The sequence below is a fragment of the Chrysochloris asiatica genome, unplaced genomic scaffold, assembly GCF_000296735.1.
Source record: "Chrysochloris asiatica unplaced genomic scaffold, ChrAsi1.0 scaffold00031, whole genome shotgun sequence".
NCBI lineage: Eukaryota > Metazoa > Chordata > Mammalia > Afrosoricida > Chrysochloridae > Chrysochloris > Chrysochloris asiatica.
In genome coordinates, this window is record NW_006408549.1 from 4,534,917 (window position 1) to 4,553,634 (window position 18,718).

The following is an 18,718-nucleotide window of genomic DNA, read 5'->3' on the forward strand; positions in this document are numbered from 1 at the left end:
TAGATCCAGAGAGGGAGAGCGACTGTGTGCTGAAGACCTGGGGGGCACGGGGGAAGGATTGCATGGAGGGGATTGTAACAATGGCAATGAGACGATATACGATAGAATGAATGTAAAACCAATGTTCTCCCATGTAAACTATCACATAATTCACAATAAATCATTAAAAAAAAAAAAAAACATTTAGCCACCCTAGAAATTATCATGTTTGTGATATGTTTCTATCAACATAGTAATTGGTAGTGTACTGAATCTGGACTAAGTCCTTAACAATTGGCCATTTTATGGCAGACATGCAAAATGCCTTTTTAAAAGTAAGATATAGAGCTATCCTAAAACAAATAAATATATTTTCCTTTTCTGAAAGGGAAAATGCAATGCATTCCATTCCTGAAAATGCAATACAGATCAGTCAACAATCTCTAGATACCTGTAGGAAGGTAGCAAGTATAGTGTCAAGATAAACGAGCTCTGTTAGTGAGATTACATAACCCTTGAAGATATATATCTCTTAGAAGTTTAAAATCAAGACATTTCTGTTGGGATGTATTCTATAGTGCTATAAACTCTATATGCCATACACCTTCTTTTCTCAGATCTAAGACATGTCAGTGGTCAATGAAATCTCAAGTCTGATCCATTACAGTTTAAATCCATGGTGTTTTTTTTTGGAGTAGAGTATATTACAAAAAATTAAAGAACTTAAGGACAGTTATTTTAAGTATTGTATTTTCTGTGGAGTTCAAGATAGATGTGCAGAAGCTTGAAGCTCCACCATAAAATAATTTACTTCCTCCTCCTGTCTTTAGGATCATGAGTTCTAGTTCTTGGTGTGTGGGCACTAGTTTACCTTCCTACTGTCACCTCCCACCACTGGCATCTTGCTTTCTGTGCCTTCACTTTCAGGGACTTTCAGGCTCCCTAGAGTGCTGAGTGCGCTCTCCACCTCCAACCTTTGCATATGCAGTTCCCTTGGCTGAGGAGGAATGCTTGCCTCCTCCATGCCAACTCTTTTTCCTTAACTTACTTCTACAAGGTCTTCAGACTTCAGCTTAGATGTAATTTTCTTCACATGGCTTGTTGTGACTCTCCGCCTCACCCCCCAAGACAAGGTAAAGTGATATCATGGATTGAATTGTGTCTCCCCAAAATCTGTGTCAGCTTGGCTGGGCCATGCCTCTCAGTGGTTTGGCAGTGATGTAACGATGTAATGTGGCAGCTATGTGAGGATTCCGCATAATGAATGGGATCTGATGTGAGAAACCAGAAAGGGTGGAAGGCAAGACCCTAATCCCATCACAGTTTTCCTGAAGTGTGGCCTGCAACAAGAGATAAAAGGAGAGAAAAGTGAGCAGAGACAGAGGGATCTACTAACATGAAGAAAGAAGAACTGTGAGTCCCAGCAGTAGAGTGTATCCTTTGGACTTGAAGTGTCTGCGTTCAACAGTGCCCTTAGCTCCGGGGCAAGATTGATGCTGGCACCCATGGAGAGTTGGAGAGTCTGCCTGCTGTTATGTCTCCAGCATACATACACGAGTTTAGCACAAGGATGGTGATATTAAGAAAATGGCGGCATATAGACCATGATGTAGAGACATAAAGCCCTTGGCTCCACACCATAGCACCCCATCAGTGACTTGCCTTCTCAGTTGTAGCTGTGGATGAAGAACGCTTTTGTAAAGGATGTTTGCCAGGCTCAGCTTACCCCAATGTATTGCTGTGAATGCTAAATGGGATAATAAAGGAATTTTTAACCCAAAAATGCCACTGTTTTGGGGTTACACTTGCAAATGCCCAGCAATCCCTGGTGTTACCTTGTGTAACTGGTAATACTGGAAGGCACCAACTCCACCCTGCTCTTCCGCAGTCCAGAGCACCAAACGCAGGGTCCTCTTTGGGCGCAGTCCTACGAAGAAGAATAAAATACAGCAAGTGATACTAGAGTTAATTCTGGATTTAATAAAGCTGACAGAACCCTCTTCTGCATTCAGAAGGAGGAAGGAATCAGAGGCACTCCTCACTGTCTGAGGTAGCTGCTTTAGGGCGTAGCTGACACAGCCAAGGAGCAGTCTTAAGGGCCCATCTTCAGGCAGGCTAGTGTGGGGAGGGCTTGTGCCCACTACTGTCTGCAGGCCGGGAAAAGAGGGCCTCAAATCGAACCCTAACCCGGATAGACATCCTGCCCAACAGGACCCAATGGATGACCAAGTACGGTGGGATATTAGATTGCATCCAGAAGAGGCAGTTAGGAGGTCTATTGTTGTTATTAAGTGCTGTCAAGTCGGTTCTGACTTATAGTGTCCCTGTATAGGGTATCTAAGGAGCAGCTGGTGAGTTTGAACCACCAACCTTGTGATTCAAACCGACCTTGTGTTTTATCTCACAGCACCACAGGAGGTCTAGAAGCAGAAAAAGAAGGATCCTTGGTGGCACAGTGAGTTAAGAGCTGGGTAGTGAACCACAAGGTGGCCGGTTTAAACCCACTGTCTGCAGGCCCGCTGGAGAAGAATGAGGCTGTCTGTTCCCACAGAGCTTCAGTGTTGGAAACTGTAAGGAGCAGCTCTCCTCCCTTCATTAGGGTCATCCGAGTCAGGATGGACTTAATGGCAGTCGGTGTGGTTTTTGTTTTTTTGCAAGGAGATCACTGAAGCTCCGTGGCTTGACTCTACTTCAAGTTAAAGTGTGTAGGGGATTACTTCTTAGTCTAACTCTACAAGTACAGCTAACCACTCCCATGGCCCTCAGTAATGTGATGGCTGCCCCTGGCCATTCATTGTCTTCTACTTGGAAATAGAAGGTCATTTGCTTAGGGTCAGTGAAAACTGACTGAATGAAAATAACACATTTTATTAGCCCTGTTATTACATAAACAACCTGCTGGCAATTACAGTGATTTGTAAAATACTAATTTGTATCCTTTGAGCCACTATGTCTTTTTTGTTCTGTAAAAATTAACTACAAGGAAATGCTGTTCCCCAAACTTAAAATAATATACAGTACATTAAAAGTTATACTGCGACCAAGAATTAAAATCTGCTTTGAGTTTGGACCTGAAGATGTTTTGTGAGAAATAATAAAAGCAGAATGGCATAAAAACCCACACATTGTCTTTGAGTCTATTACAACTCATATCAAGCTTACAGGACAGGGTAGAACTGCTCTATCAGGTTTATGAAACAGCAAAGCTTTACTGGAGCAGACTGCCTCATATTTCTTCCACAGAGTGACTGGTGGGTTTGAACCACCGACCTTCAGATTAACTATGCAATGCTTACAGGAAAACATTAATCTGGGCTTAAATCTCTGTCTTCCTGCATCCTCACAGGGGCCAGTTAGGGCAGGACTAAAATGCAGTTTGAGTGTCTCTGAGATGAAAACCAACTGCCATCAAGCCAATGCAAACTCCTATGAGGCTATATAGGGTTTCTGATACTATAAATCTTTATGAGAGCAGACATCCTTGTCTTTCTCCTGTGGAAACACTGGTGGGTTTGAACCGCCAACTTTGTGGTTAGCCGTCCAGTGAATATCCTACAGCACCACCAGCTATCATCACCCAAGTGCTGAGTCTGAGGAAGACCACAACCTGGACGACAGAGCCCCTTCCTTGCCTCCACCAGTGTCAACAGGTAATCTTTTGATAAACTCAGCCCTAAGTAGCTTAAAAAGGAGCCCTGGTGGCATAATGGGTTACACATTGGGCTGCTAAGTGCAATGTCAGCAGTTCGAGTCCACCAGATGCTCCTCAAGAGACCAATGAGGCTTTCTGATCCTGTAAAGATTTACAGTTTTGGAAACTATACAGGGTTGCTATGAGTTGGACCCTACCTGATAGACCACAACCACAATCACCACCACCAAGGAGCTTAAGAAGAACTGGTTTTCCTTTTTTTAAAACTAAACTGAACCCACTTTAATTGAGCAATTTACCTTAATTAAAAGAATGCCAACTTAGGATGCAGGGTGACCTGAGTTTGAATTAAAACCTGGAAAAGCAATTTCCACACGCAATTCATCAGCAAATCCCATTGGCATTTCCTTCTAAATAGATCTAGAATCCAAACTCTCAACTGTACTACCACTCTGGTCCAAGACACCATCGTCTCTTGCCTGAACTGCTTCACTGGGCTTTTAACTGGTTGCCTTGCTACAGCCCTTGCTCCTCTGTAGCTAGAGAACCCTCGTGAAACCTAAGCCAGATCATAGCTTTTCTCTGCTTTGTGCCTTCAGCGAAAGCAGAGATTCACAGCTTTAAAAAAAAAACAAAACACTACTATGTCCCTGCTACCTAGACTGTTTGGCACATAGTGTTGTTGTTATTAGCTGCCTGGTGTGGCACTGTAGGATATTGCACTGGACCGCAAAGTCAGTTTGAACCACAAGGTCAGTGGTTCAAACTCACCAGCCACTCCTCAGAAACCCTATTCAATGTTGCTATGAGTCGGAACTGATTCGAAGGCACTTAACAACAACTGATAACCATAAGGTTGGAAGTTCAAACCCACCAGTTGCTCCATGGAAACCTTATATAGGGTCACCATGAGTTGGAACTGACTCAACGGCACTTAACAACAACAACTGGGCTCAAGTGTACCAAAAATTGTGAGCATGGTGCAGGACCAGACAATGCTTCATTCTGTTGTGTATAAGGCCACTGTGAATCATAATTGACTGGATGGCACCTAACAACAACAAGAATTGCTCCCTGATTCCTGGACCCCATACACAATGGATCGAATAGTTGTCATCCATAAGGTTTTCATTGGCTGGTTTTTTAAAGTGGGTAAACCAGGTCTTTCTTCCTAATTTGTCTTAATCTAGAAACTCTGCTGAAACCTGTTCAGATTCATTGTAACATACAAGCCTGCCACTGACGGGGTGAGTGAGTGGTTGTGCTTGAGGTTCATTGGTGGGGGATCAAACCAGTATCTCTTGCATGGAAGGTAAGAACTCTACCACTAACCACCACTGCCCTGGTCTGACACATAGTTGTTATTGTTGTTGTTAAGTACCATGGAGTCGGTTCCGACTCATAGCAACCTTGCACAGGGTTTCCGAGGCTGTAAATCTTTACAGGAGCAGAATGCCTCATCTTTCTCCCACGGAACAGCTGTTAGTTTTGAACTGCCAACCTTGAGGTTACCAGCCAGATTCGTAACCACTACGCTACCAGAGCTCCTGACACATAATAGGTGCTAAATACTCACTGCACTGAATGGAATGAGTGGATGAAATCTTGGTGTCACATTACCTCCCCAGCTTCATCCCCTAAAACTCTTCTCCTAGCTCATCCCCAGGATAGGTGTTATCACTGAAAAGGCAGACAGACCTTGTGAGCGCTGCCATGGTTAGGAGCCAGCTGTGTTTAATGTAGACACTAAACTTTAATGCCTGAAAATAATGATGGAGAGACTGATGCCAATGCCATCCCTATTCCATGTGGGGCTGGGAGGATTAGATGAGATGGGATCATCTATGTCAAATACTCCTATGCCTGGCATGTACTAGAAGTTCAGCAATGAGCTACTGAGTGATATAAGGGCTGTCCAGGCCCAGCGCACTGCAGAAAGAAGCAGCGTTTCTTACAAAGGCATTGGAGTGCTTGGTGGAGCCCAATCCTGGTGTGCCACTGGCCTCTCCACAGAACCAGGCCACCTGCTCACATGCACAGCACAAACTTCAGCTGTTGACTCAGAATGAAATTTAATCAGTGCAGCTTAAGATCACAATCTTTGGTTTCTTTAACAGAAATGTGCTTAGAGTCAATTTAAATCAAGTGACATTTTGCTTGTAATATGTGAAAAAGTAACAAAGGATAAAGTACTATTGCTTATATCCTACAAATCAAAATTCTAAACATTTCTAAGTCTTTAAAAAAGGAAAGATAATGCTTTATTTTCAAATCTATCTACACCTATGAGCAAAATGGTACTTATTTATTAAAAATGACAGAATTCTCTAAATATGGGTAAATGGACAGTTAGTTAACATAGGCTAGAGAAAATTCTTTTTTTTAAAAAAAAAAAGCAAGAGCCTTGAATATTCCTATGGGTTTGATGTTCCACTTGAAAGTCATTATTGTACAGGATTAGTCTTCTCCACATCTCAAACCAGCCAGATGGCCAATGATGTCATATTACACAAATAAAGAAGACACTGGGTGAAGTGAGGATGCTAAGGTCTTAAAGCCATAACAGCATGCCTGTTGGCAAATAACTGGCCCTAAAAACAAGGAACCAGTCCCTGAAGAAGGACATCATGATTGGCAAAGTGGAGGGTCAGTGGAAAAGAGGATGACTCCTAAATGAGGCAGATTGGCACATCAATGATCTCAAACATAACAACAATGAGTTGTGAGGATGGAGAAGACCAGGCAGTGTTTCAGTCTTTGTACATGGAGTACCTATGAGTTGGAACTGACTCAATGGCACCTAACAGCAACAAAATTACAAACATTGCCTCCTTCAAGCCCTTGAGAAGCTCTGTACATATCAGCATGGAACTGCAGCACCTGCTAAACAGTCAGCTCAAGGGCTTCCTATAAGCAGTAGACACCAGTGGTTTAGTATGTACCTTACTGAGCCCTACTCTCCTCACTCCAATACACTCATTGTCCCTAAGAGGAATGCATGGATTTCATTCACTGACTAGACACAGACCCTAGAGTAGAATTGAAGGTCCTAGGTCACCTAAGTCCATAGACTGGCCATGAGACCTGAGTGAGCACTGTTGGATTCTAGGATCAGCCATTTTTTTTAGCTCTGTGACTTTGGATTAGTTACCTAATCTTTCTCAATCTCAGTTTCCTCATATATACACTAAGGGATATTGTAACTGCCTCATAGAATTGTGAAGAAAATTGAGAAATGGCATACATATATCCAATTCAGTGCCTGGCACCTACTAGAAATTCCCTCGACACAGCTAGACACCTTTCTGTCTCTAACAACAATCAACCCCAGATAGGTGACACAGGAGAACTAGGAGAGTGTATAGACTCACTCCTCTTCCTTAGGAGACTTAGAACACCTCTGCTGAAAAAGAATGGCTATCTCCAGCCAAGGGAACAAAGAACACATTTCACTTAACCTGTGGAAAACACATGCCCTGTTTCAGTATGAATCGTCTCCTTCATCCCAACATAAAGCATATCCAAATTCTAGCAAATAGACATATAACCACTAGTTTTAAAGTGAGGGCCAATCAGAAGTTTTAGTTTCTGAGTGAAGTTAAAAAACAAAACAAAAAACTTAGTAGATTTGAAAACTGAATACTAAATAATATCAATTAAAGAGGTTTATATCATGTTACAGACTTCTGATGTGGCACTGTAGGATCAGCACTGGATTTTGAACCACAAGGTTGGCAGCTCAAACCCACTAGTTGCTCCTTGGAAACCCTATACAGTTGCTGTGAATCAGAAGTGACTTGATGACACTTAACAACAACATACTATGTTTATGGAGCACTGAGGTTCTGTAGGATAAGCATTGGATTACTAACCATAAGGTTGGCAGAGTTCAAGTCTACCAGCTGCTCTGTGGGAGGACTATGAGATTTTCTGCTCCTGTAAAGATTTACAAGCCTCAGAAACCCTAATCAAGGTCGCTATGAGTCGTATCCAATTCAATGGCACTTAACAACAATATATCATCTTAAATGACAACATTTGCTGTGTATTTAAAATCCAAACTAATTTCAAAAGCCAAAAATTTCAAAGACATACAAAAACTTAATAAAGCAACAATAACAATAGAAAGAAAACGAAGTGACAATGAGACCAAATGTAGGGAATTCATTTTGTTGTCAAATTGGGGCAAATGAGAAGCTCAGTCACAATCAAGCTTCCAACTCTTCCCTGGCTTGGAGGCATACAGCACCAGTTCAAACCAAGACCATGAAAGAAAGTCCTAGAATGGAAGTACAGCTAAGACTCTGATCTTAGTACCATTGAGGTTTTTGTCAGAGAACAGGTAATTGTGTCTCTCATAGATATATAGAAACAGACCAGAAATTCCCAGACTTTAAAAAAAAATTCTATGATGACCTTCAAGTATTGTAACATTTACAGCATCATAGTTTTCCTCTAAAAGAACAAAAATTACTGATAACTTGTCAGAATTTTGTCTTTGTTTATAAAATATACTATACAGGCATTCATGGGGGACCCTGAGTGGCACAAACCATTAAGTGCTCAGCTACTAACCAAAGGTGGGCTGTTTGAATCTACCCAGAGGTGATTTAGAGGAAAGTTCTGGAAATCTGCTTCTGAAATATCTTACTCATTGAAAGTCCTATGGAGTGCAGTTCTATCCTGAAACACATGGGTCTGCCATGAGTTGAAATTAATTTGACTGCAACTGGTTTTTTGGTTGGTTGGTTGGTTGGTTTTCATCTCACTGAGAAGAGCAATAAAGTAATAATAATACTATTGGAGAAACAGTGCCTAAGAGAAGAGGTGAAAGAAATCTTTTAGGCCCCTATTCCTGATTATTATCAAGTTTAAAGATGAAAAGTCTGAGAGGTGACGATCATTGAGCATATAAATTGAAAATGTCAGTTCATTGTCTTATACCAAGAGTGAGGCAAAGCAAAACAAAAGAAAACAAGTTGTTTCAGAGAACAACTAAGAGTCATCCAGACTTTCCCAAGTCATGAATTCTAAAGAAAACTATGTTTTAACACTGTTTACTGACTCACATACCCATTTCCCGGAGTTTCAATCCCTCCTAGAACTATATATAAACATTACTCTTCCTTCTAAGACCTAGCTAGGCAGAGAAAAAATTTTTCTTGCACTAAATAGACTCATTTTTCTATGAAGTCATAAACACACGTGTTGTTCAATCCTCCTTTAGTAACTGTTCAGAAGAGGATGTCTAGATTGAAAGAGATTTCTAATCCTGATATCAGTGTGTAAGAAGTAAACCCCGTTGCTGTCAAGTTAATTTTTATTCCTATAGGACACAGTATAACTGTTACATAGGAATCTGTGAAAGCAGATAGCCTCATCTTTCTCCTGAGGAAAGGTTTGAACCAGTTGAGTCCTTTAACCACTGTGCCACCAGGGTTCCTTTATAACTATAATATCTGAGTTATAGAAATAACAGTGGCAGGTTGGCCTATACATTGAATGAGAAAAGAGGCAGTAAAGCGTACTGGCTAGCCACATGGGGTTGGAAGTTGAGAACTATTTCTGCCTTAGGGAATTTGCACAGTTGGTCATATATGAGTACATTATCATTGGTTTTGTAATAGAGAGCATGGTTACAAGAGATAACTTATTTTAGTGAAATAAACTGCAAATACTTCTTTTCATAGGCAGAAACAGAAAATTACCTTGAAGATCTTTCTTCTTGGAAGAACCTGTTGATTTTTCTTTTTTTAAAGTGATGTAAACTTTATAGCAGTTAGGTATTTGAGGAGTGTATTGGGTCAAGGCAATAACATGTTTCAGAAACTTCATCTTGCAAATTTCTAACTGTTGAGTACCCTGCGTGCAGGACAGGAGGAGAATCGGTATGTAAGAAACCTCGGGGCCTTTGTGGAGAGACGCCCTGGTGCCCACATTCCTGCATCCTTAGACTGAGGACAGGGGATGAAAGCCCTGTTGGAGCAGGGAAACACTGAATAAGGTGCAGGAAGATCAATGAAATCAAATGACTGATAGCAGAGGATCTGAGCTATTAGCCGGGGCTGGACACAATGGCCCAAGGTTCTAAAGGAAGGGACAGTTTTATTCCAGCATGTGGCCAGTTCCAGAAGTTCCACCAGAGTCAGCCATGGTGGTTATGATTCAGGGAACAATGGTTGGGAATAGGAAGGTAAACAGAGTGTGCCTATAACTTTAATGCTCAAATTGGGTACCACTGTGAAACTGTGGATTAGGTACTTGGCTGCTAACTGCATGATCGGTGGTTCAAAACTACCATCCACAAAAAACAAACAAACAACAACAACAAAAAGTTACCAGCCACTTCTGAGGAGAAAGAGAAAGCTGTCTGTTCCCATAAAGAGTTACAGTTTTGGGCACCCTATATAGAGTGGCTATCAGTCAGAATAGACTCACTGGTCTATAATGGGTAGTGGACAAGCGGCTTAATCCAGGACTGGACCAGAAGCACTAGCGCATATTCATTCAATGCACCTTGGTAAGCCATCCCGTGCAGCATCTAAAGGCAGATCCAGTTACTGGTGTTGGCAAGACTGACCTGTTTGGCTGAGGAAAGCCCCAAGACTCATAAACAACGTACGGGTGGGAGGGAGAGGCCTCAGACAGAGATGCTAGATTTCCTGCTAATAAGGCATGTGGCGGCTAGGATGATTAACTGTAAAAGAGATTAAAGAAGTGTGATCATATTTATAACCTGAGTTTGTGGAACAGGTCATCACAGTTATAATTTCCATAATTCAAAGAAAACAGTCCTACCTCATTATAATGATTAGGACTCTATTAGCCAGGAAAACCACTATTAATCATCTCTGAAGTAGAAGTACTGTCACTATCCGTGTGTAAAGGCAGTTTCGGGCCCTAATCTGGTTTCCCACTCTGATCTCTGCTCCTGACTCTTACTGAAAGCTCTGGCCACATCACATTCCTGCCGGCTCCTGAACATGTCACATTCTATCAGAAGCTTGGCCATGGCATATGTGCTTCTTTCATTCTGGAATGCCTTTTACCTTTTCCATCTGGCAAACTGCTATTGATTCACCTAAGCTCAGCTCTAATATTACTCCAGAAAGGCTTCCCTGACTTCAAGATAAGGCTGGCTGCTTCTTTTGTGGTGTTCCTCTGGAACTCTGTACATACTTCTGTTTTCATTCTCAATCACACTTTAGTGTATTTGTTGCTGTTGTTGTGCCATCGAGTTGGTACTGACTCATAGTGACCCTATGCACAACAGAATGAAACATGCCTGGTCCTGGGCTAACCTCACTACTGTTGCCACACTTGAGTCTATCGATGCTACCACTTGGCCAATCTATCTTGTTGGGGGGTCTCCCTCTTTTTCTCTGACCCTTCACCTTACCAAACATGATATCCTTCAGTGACTGGTCCCTCCTGACAATATGTCCAAAGTATGAGAGGCGAAGTTTGGCCATCCTGGCCTCCAAGGAGCACTCTGACTGCACTTCTTCCAAAATGAATCTATTGGTTCTTTTGGCAGCCCATGGCACTTTCAATATTCTCCTCCAACACCATAACTCAAAAGCATCAATGCTTCTACGGTCTTCCATAAACCATTAATTCTCTGAGTCTTACTCTTTTTATTTTTTCATTATCCTAGTCCAGTGCCTAACACTTAGCAAGTGCCGAACAAGTGCTTTTGACTGAATGATAACTAAATTAATAATACATATTTTAAGTGCCATTGGCTCAGGTCCAACTCATAGCAACCCTGTACAGGGTTTTCAAGGATTGGCTGGTGACTTTGAACTGCCGACCTTGCAATTCAAATCGACCTCGTGGTTCAGTGTTTATCCTACAGTGCCACACCAGGAAAAAATAAAAATTAGAAATTAGAAAAACAAAGTAAGCTATTAGCATATTGTTGCATTTATTTATAATTTTTATCTGCAATATCTGTGCCTATCTACCTATCTCTATCTCTATCTCTACCTCTATCTCTATATCTATCTCTACCTCTATCTCTATATCTATATATTGTTGTTAAGTGCTGTTGAGTCAGTTTGGAGCCATAGAGGTCCTGTATAGGGTGTCAAAGGAGCAGCTGGTGAGCTTGAGCCGCTGATCTTGCAGTTCAAACCAATTTTGCAGTTCAGTGCATTAACCCACAGCACCACACCAAGAGTCATATTTTGAGCCCCAAGGTCTGCGGTTCAAACTCACCAGCTGCTCCTAGGAAACCCTATACAGGGTCGCTATCAGTTGAAACCTGACTCAACAACACTTAACAACAATAATAAAAATATACACATATATATAAACAAATTCCACCACTCATCTAACAGTAGTGGCTTTTGTGGTACTATGATGCTGGCTGCCATTTTAAGAACTAGCAGAGTTACCCATGGTGGACAGGTTCCAGAATGGGACCCAGTGAAAACCTTAGGAAGAGCAGCAGAATGTTGTCTGATATACTACCAGAAGATGTGTCCCTCAGGTTGGAAGGCAGTCAATATAAAAGTGGGGAACAGATACCTCCTCAAAGTAGAGTTCGCCTTTATAACACAAATGGAACAAGCTTTCAGGACTTTTATTTGCCAGTGGGGACCAACACAAAATGGGAAAAATAGATTCAAACATCCAATAGCAATCAGTATGTGGAATGTACCAAGTCTGAATGCAGGAAAATTGAAAGTCATCAAACATGAAATGGAATGCATAAAGATGGATATTCCAGGCATCAGTGAGCTGAAATGGACTGGTATTAACCATTTTAAATCTGACAATCTTATGTATTACTACACTGGGAACGACAAATTGAAAAGGAACAGGGTCACATTCATTTTCAAAAAGAGCATTTAAAAATCTATCTTGAAGTACAATGCTATATGTGATAGGATAATATCTATACCTTTGCAAGGAAGACAAATTAATACCACTATTATTCAAACTTACCCACTAACCACTAAAACCAGGGAGGATGAAATAGAATTCCACCAACTTCTTCTATCTGAAATTGATCAAATATACAATTAAGATGCATTAATCATTACTGATTGGAATGCAAAAGTTATAAATAAAGAGGAAGGATCCATAGATGGAAAATATGGCATTGGTGACAGAAATGATGTTGGAGATTGCATCATAAAATTTTGCAAGACCAAAGGCTTATTTGTAGCAAATACCTTTTTCAACAAATAAAAAGGTGAGTATACATGTGAACCTCACCAGATGGAATACACAGGAATTGAGTTATATTTATCTGTGGGAAGAAACAATGTAAAAGCTCAGCATCATCAGCCAAAATAGGGCCAGTGACAGACTGTGGAACAAACCATCAGCTGCTCATAGGCAAGCTCAGGTTGAGGCTTAAGAAAATTAAATCTAGTGCAAGAGAGCTAAAAATATGACTTTAAATACATGCCACCTGAATTTAGAGACCATTTCAGGAACAAATTTGATGCATCAGATACCAATGACCAAAGACCAGATGAATTGTGGGATGACATCAAGAACATCAATCATACAGAAATACAGCAAACAGTTGTTAAAAAGAGAAAAAGGAGAGATCAAAATAGATGTCAGAAGAAACAATTAAAGTTGCTCTTGAACCTGGAGTAACTAAAGCAACTGGAAGAAATGAGGAAGTAAAAGAGCTGAACAGAAAACTTCAAAGGGTAACCCAAAAAGACAAAGTATTGATATATGCAAAGATCTGGAGTTACAAAACCAAAAGGAAATAACACACTCAGCATTTCTCTAAGTGAAAGAACTGAAGAAGAAAAAATTCAAGCCTCAGGTTATAATACAAAAGAATTCTCTGGGTAAAATATTGAATGGCACAAGAAGCATCTAAAGTCAGTGTAATGAATACAGAGAGTCAGTGTACCAAAAACAACTGATCAATGCACAATCATTTCAAGAGGTAACATGATCAAGAACAACGGTACTTCCAACCACTCTGGAAAGCAATATGGTGCTTCCTTTGCGTCATTCAAAGCAATATGGCGCCACCTTCCTCAGAAGGTTGGAAATAGAAATACCTTATGACCCAGCAATTCCTCTACTTGGTATTTACCCACAAGAAATACAAGCCATAATACGAGTAGATCTACACACACCAATGTTCATAGCAGCACTATTTACAATAGCAAAAAGATGGAGACAGCCTAAATGTCCATCAATTGAATAATGGATAAACAAACTGTGGTACATACACACAATGAAATACTATGCTACCTTGAAGAATAACAAGGAAGCTACAAGCCACCACATAACATGGGTGAATATTGAGGACATTAAGTTGAGTGAAATTAGTCAGTTACAAAAGGAGAAATACTGCATAGGACCATTATTGTAAAAGACTAAGAAAAAGAACCCACCCACAAGGTGGGAAAAAACCCCACTAGCTATATATATAGTTGCTGATCACCAGGATGTATGGAATGAGAGGAGGGGAGGGAAGAAGGGGAAGATAGAGCACAGGGTAGGGAATAGACACAGGAAAGCTTGGGTGCTGGGGGGTGGGGGGGTGGATACACAAGAAGGTGGTGGGGAATAGAAGAACAAGGCAGATGGGAGAACAGTTAGGCAGGTTCACATGGACTAAGTGGGACAGAGGTAAATGATGATGTATGCACAATCTTGGAATAACAGGGCTTCAGGATACAGGGATTGAGGCATGGTTTGAAAGGGTAAAAGAGGAGAATAATGTTAAGATGCTTGGCTGTCTTTTGAATCTTGGTTTCCCTTGCCTACCATTGTGAAATAGACACTAGGTGGGTTGGGGAGGAATAGCCAGAAACATCACAATAGAAAGCTTGTAAGCCAGTCTTCAGCCTGTAACTGATTGGAACACCTTAAAAGGGGCTAGAAATTGCCCAGTGAGAGACCTCCTGTGGAACTTGTGAATTGTGTAAGACCATAGGTGGAAACCAGAATCCCATCCAGAATTGTCTGAGGTGGGAAATTGCTACTGGAAAGGACAAGTAGACCAGCCTGGAGTGGCTAGAAGAACAGAAGATACTTTGTAAAGAAAGACCAGCAAGAAAAATCAGAAACAATAATGGCAGTATGATTGATTACTACAAGAACAAGTAAGCTGTTCGCATGGGAGCATCAAGGCAAGCGGTTGGGTCCCCTCAGAGCAAACTCCCTTCCAAGTCTAAGATTCAAGGGGAATACATGAGCAGGTATGTGGTCTGGCTGGTGACCACTTTGGTTACCGATAAGGGGAAGAGGAGGAAAAACAGCAATGAAGTTGGGATCTGAGTCCGACAACATTCAACAGACTCTTGTGAACCCAGGTGGAGACCTGGATGGCCAGCAGTTACAGCAAGACCCGGTGACTCCTGGGCCCAGAGGCAGTGACATGGCCACAGAGGACTAGAGAGGAGAGTGAAGTGTCCAGCTGATATAAGTGAGGGGAGATGCACAAGGACACCCATACTTGCAGATAGTACCCACTTGACCTGGCTTCGATGGCTGGATGATCAGAACTCGACTAGAAGAAGAAAGAAGAGGGAAGAAAAATAAAAAGAGTAACCCACCACAATCTGATGAACTTTACCTATACTTATGGATATAGTAGCTCAAAAAGGGGAACAAACTTTTATAGCAAGGATCACTCCCATTCCATTGGTACACAGGGTTGACAGGGATGGGCAACTTAGACACTGGCTACCCAAAATGGGTGGGTGGAGGGCTATAAAGGCAAGAAGTGACTGGCTTACAAGCTTTCAAGAGGGAGCCTAGTTCCAGATAGGGCAGGAGTAGGTAGAACCTCCACTGTATGATTTCCAATCTGTTGGGACTGGCCTGGATAAGACTCTTGTGGTACAATAGTGAAAAATTGTCATCAGGACTGACTGTGAGGGTTGGAAATGTAGAGGTAGGTGTTATTTGACAAAAGGAGGGGAGTGATTGATTTTGCAGCCCAGGAACGGAGGTCCCTGGGACCATCAAGTGAGAAGAGCGGAGAGCATGACCCTACCCAGAGAAGCAGTGATGCCAGGGATAGAGACAGAGACGATGACGTGGACAGATGGAGTGGCTGGGAACACTGGACTCAGGGAGGGAGAGAGGCTGTGTGCTGATGGCTGGCGGGGGGGGGGGGGGGTGGCCTGTGGGGTGTATCTTTTGGTTATATGATGATACATGGAGGGGATTGTAATCATTGCACTGAAGTGAAATACAATAGGATGAATGTAAAACTGATGTTCTCCCATATAAACCCACACAATTCACAATAAAAACGTAAAAAAACAAACAAACAAACACTGGTACTGCAGGAAGATGTCCAAGCTTCACCAAACGCAATGACAAAAGAAAGGCTCCAAGAATTGATGGAATACAAATGGATATGCTTCAACAAACTAATGAGGCACTGGAAGCATTTACTCGTATACTCCAAGAAATTTGGAAGACAGCTACCTGGCCAACCAACTGAAAGAGCTCCATATTTGTGCCTATTCTAAAGAAAAGTGATCCATTGGAATGCAGAAATTACTGAACAATATCATTAGTATTACTTGTGAATAAAACTTTGCTGAAGATTATTCAGCAACAAATGCAGCAGTATTTCAAAAGGGAGCTGCCAGAACTTCAAGCTGGATTCAGAAGAGGACATGGAACTAGAATATCCTTATTTACAGCAGATGGAATTTGGCTAAAACAGAATATCAGAAAGCTGTTTACTTGCATTTTATTGACTATGCAAAGGCGTTCAATTGCGTGGGTCATAACAAACTATGGCTAACATTTTGAAGAATAGGCTTTCTAGAACACTTGTGTTCATGATGAACCTTTACATAAACCAAAAAGCAGTTGTTAGAACAGAACAAGGGGAGATTGACAATTTAAAATCAGGAAATGTGTGTGCCAGGGTTATATCCTTTCACCATACTTATTTGATCTGTATGCTGAGCAAATAAGCAGAGCAGTTATGTTATATGGAGAAGAACGTGGCATCCGGATTGAAGAAAGATTCATTAACAACCTGTGATATTCAGATGAAATAAACTTGCTTGCTAGAAGCAAAGAGGACTTAAAATACTGGTGAAAAATCAAAGACTGAAGCCTTTAGTATGGATTGTACCTCAATGTAAAGAAACCAAAAATCCTCACCACTGGACCAATAAACAACATTCTTATCAACAGAAAAAAGATTGAAGTTGTCAAGGACTTCCTTCTTCTTAGATCAACTATCAACACTCATGGAAGCGGCAGTCAAGAAATCAAAGGACATATTGCATTAGGCAAATCTGCTGCACAAGACCTCTTAAAAGTGTTAAAGAGCAAAGATACATAGGTATGAGGACCCAAGCCATGGTATTGTTAATCACCTCATATACTTGTTAAAAGAGCCCTGGTAACATAGTGAATTATATAACCTGGGCTGCTAAGCTCAAGGTCAGTAGTTCGAATCTACCGGTCGCTCTGTGAAAGATGAGGCTTACTGCAGTTTGTAGCCTCAGAAACCCTATACGGGATCACTGTGAATTAGAACTGACTTGGTGGCACACAACCGCCACTACCATGCATGTTCAAATTGGACGACGAATAAGGAAGACCATAGAAGAACTGATGCATTTAAATCGTGGTATTGGCAAAGAATAATTGAAAGTACCATGGACTGTCTTGGAAGAAGTACACCCAGAATGTTCCTTGGAAATGAGGATGATGAGATGTTGCCTCTTGTACTTTGGACATGCTGTCAGGAAGGGTGAGTCCCTTCAGAAAGGCATCGTGCTTAAGTAGAGGGTCAATGAAAAAGAAGTAGAACCACAGTGAGATGAATTGACACAATGGTAACAACAATGGGCTGAAACATAGCAAGGACTGTGAGGGTGGCCCAGCAGCAGACAGTAGTTTGTTCTATTGTACGTAAGTCCACTCTGAGTTCCCATGGAACCTCTAATCGTATCTCCTTTGTTTTTATATGTGCCAATAGGCTATACTTATTTTTCTCTACTTTATATTCCATTCATTTTCTGCCAAATTATTACAAACATGGACACTAACATGCATGGACAGGCATACACACACACATGCACACAATCTGTAGTCTATTTTAACTTCATTGATACAAGGGTTAAGTTCCTCTATGATGCCAGTTGTTGTTAGGTGCTGTCTTGTCAGTTCTGACTCATGGCAACCTCATGCACAACAGAATGAAACACTGCCAGTCCTGCGCCAGCCTCACCTTGGCTGCTGTGTATGAGCTCATTGTTGCAACCACCGTGTCAATCCATCTCGTTGGGGTTGTTCCTCTTTTTCGCTGAAGCTCTACTTTACCAGATATTATATCCATCTCCAGGAACTGATCCTTCTTGACAACATGTCCAAAGTAAATGCGACAAAGACTCACCATCCTGGTTTCTAAGGAGCATGCTGGTTGTACTTCCTGTAAGCCAGATTTGTTTGTTCTTCTGACAGCCCATGGTTCTTTCAATATTCGTCACCAACATCATAATTCAAATGTACCAATTCTACGCTGGTCTTCCTTATTCACTGCCCAGCTTTCACATGCATATGTACGTGGCAAGTAAAAATACCATGGCCATTTGGCTACCTAAAATGGGGGTGGGGAGCTATAACAGCACTAAGTGACTGGCTAACAACTTTCAGAGTGTGCGGAGGAAGATAGAATCCCCACTGAATAGTTTTCATCTTGTCTAGATGGGTCTGGTGAAAGAGATGGGAACAGGATTCTTACGATTCAACAGTGAGTAATTGTTATCACGACTAATTGTGACTGTCACAGCTGTAAAAGTAGAAGTTTTGAAACAAAAAGTGGGTGGGGAGTAGTTAATCCTATAATCAGGAACAGAGGACTCTAGGGCCATCAAGGGAGAAGAGCATGAAAAGAATGTGGAACCCTATCCAGAGAAGCAGCGACGCCAGAGATAGAGGCAGAGATGAGGACATGGAGAAATACAGCAGCTAAGGACTCCAGACTCATGAAAAGAGAAAGGCTGTGTGCTGGTGGCCAGGAAGCAGGCTTGCAGAATGTGCCCATTGGTTATTTAAATTATTATATATACCTGAGAGTTTTGGTGTACACCCCCCCCAAAACAAACCAAAGAACCC

At 41.5% G+C, this 18,718-nt stretch overlaps 1 protein-coding gene across 1 annotated transcript in view; it reads right to left on the reverse strand.

Annotated features, from left to right (window-relative positions):
- CPQ (carboxypeptidase Q) overlaps positions 1–18,718 on the reverse strand; it is a 577,066-nt gene that overhangs the window by 148,562 nt on the left and 409,786 nt on the right. The window contains exon 5 of the mRNA XM_006859198.1: positions 1,815–1,906. Within this exon, the coding sequence (XP_006859260.1) occupies positions 1,815–1,906 (92 nt within the window). The remainder of the gene's footprint in view (positions 1–1,814; positions 1,907–18,718) is intronic.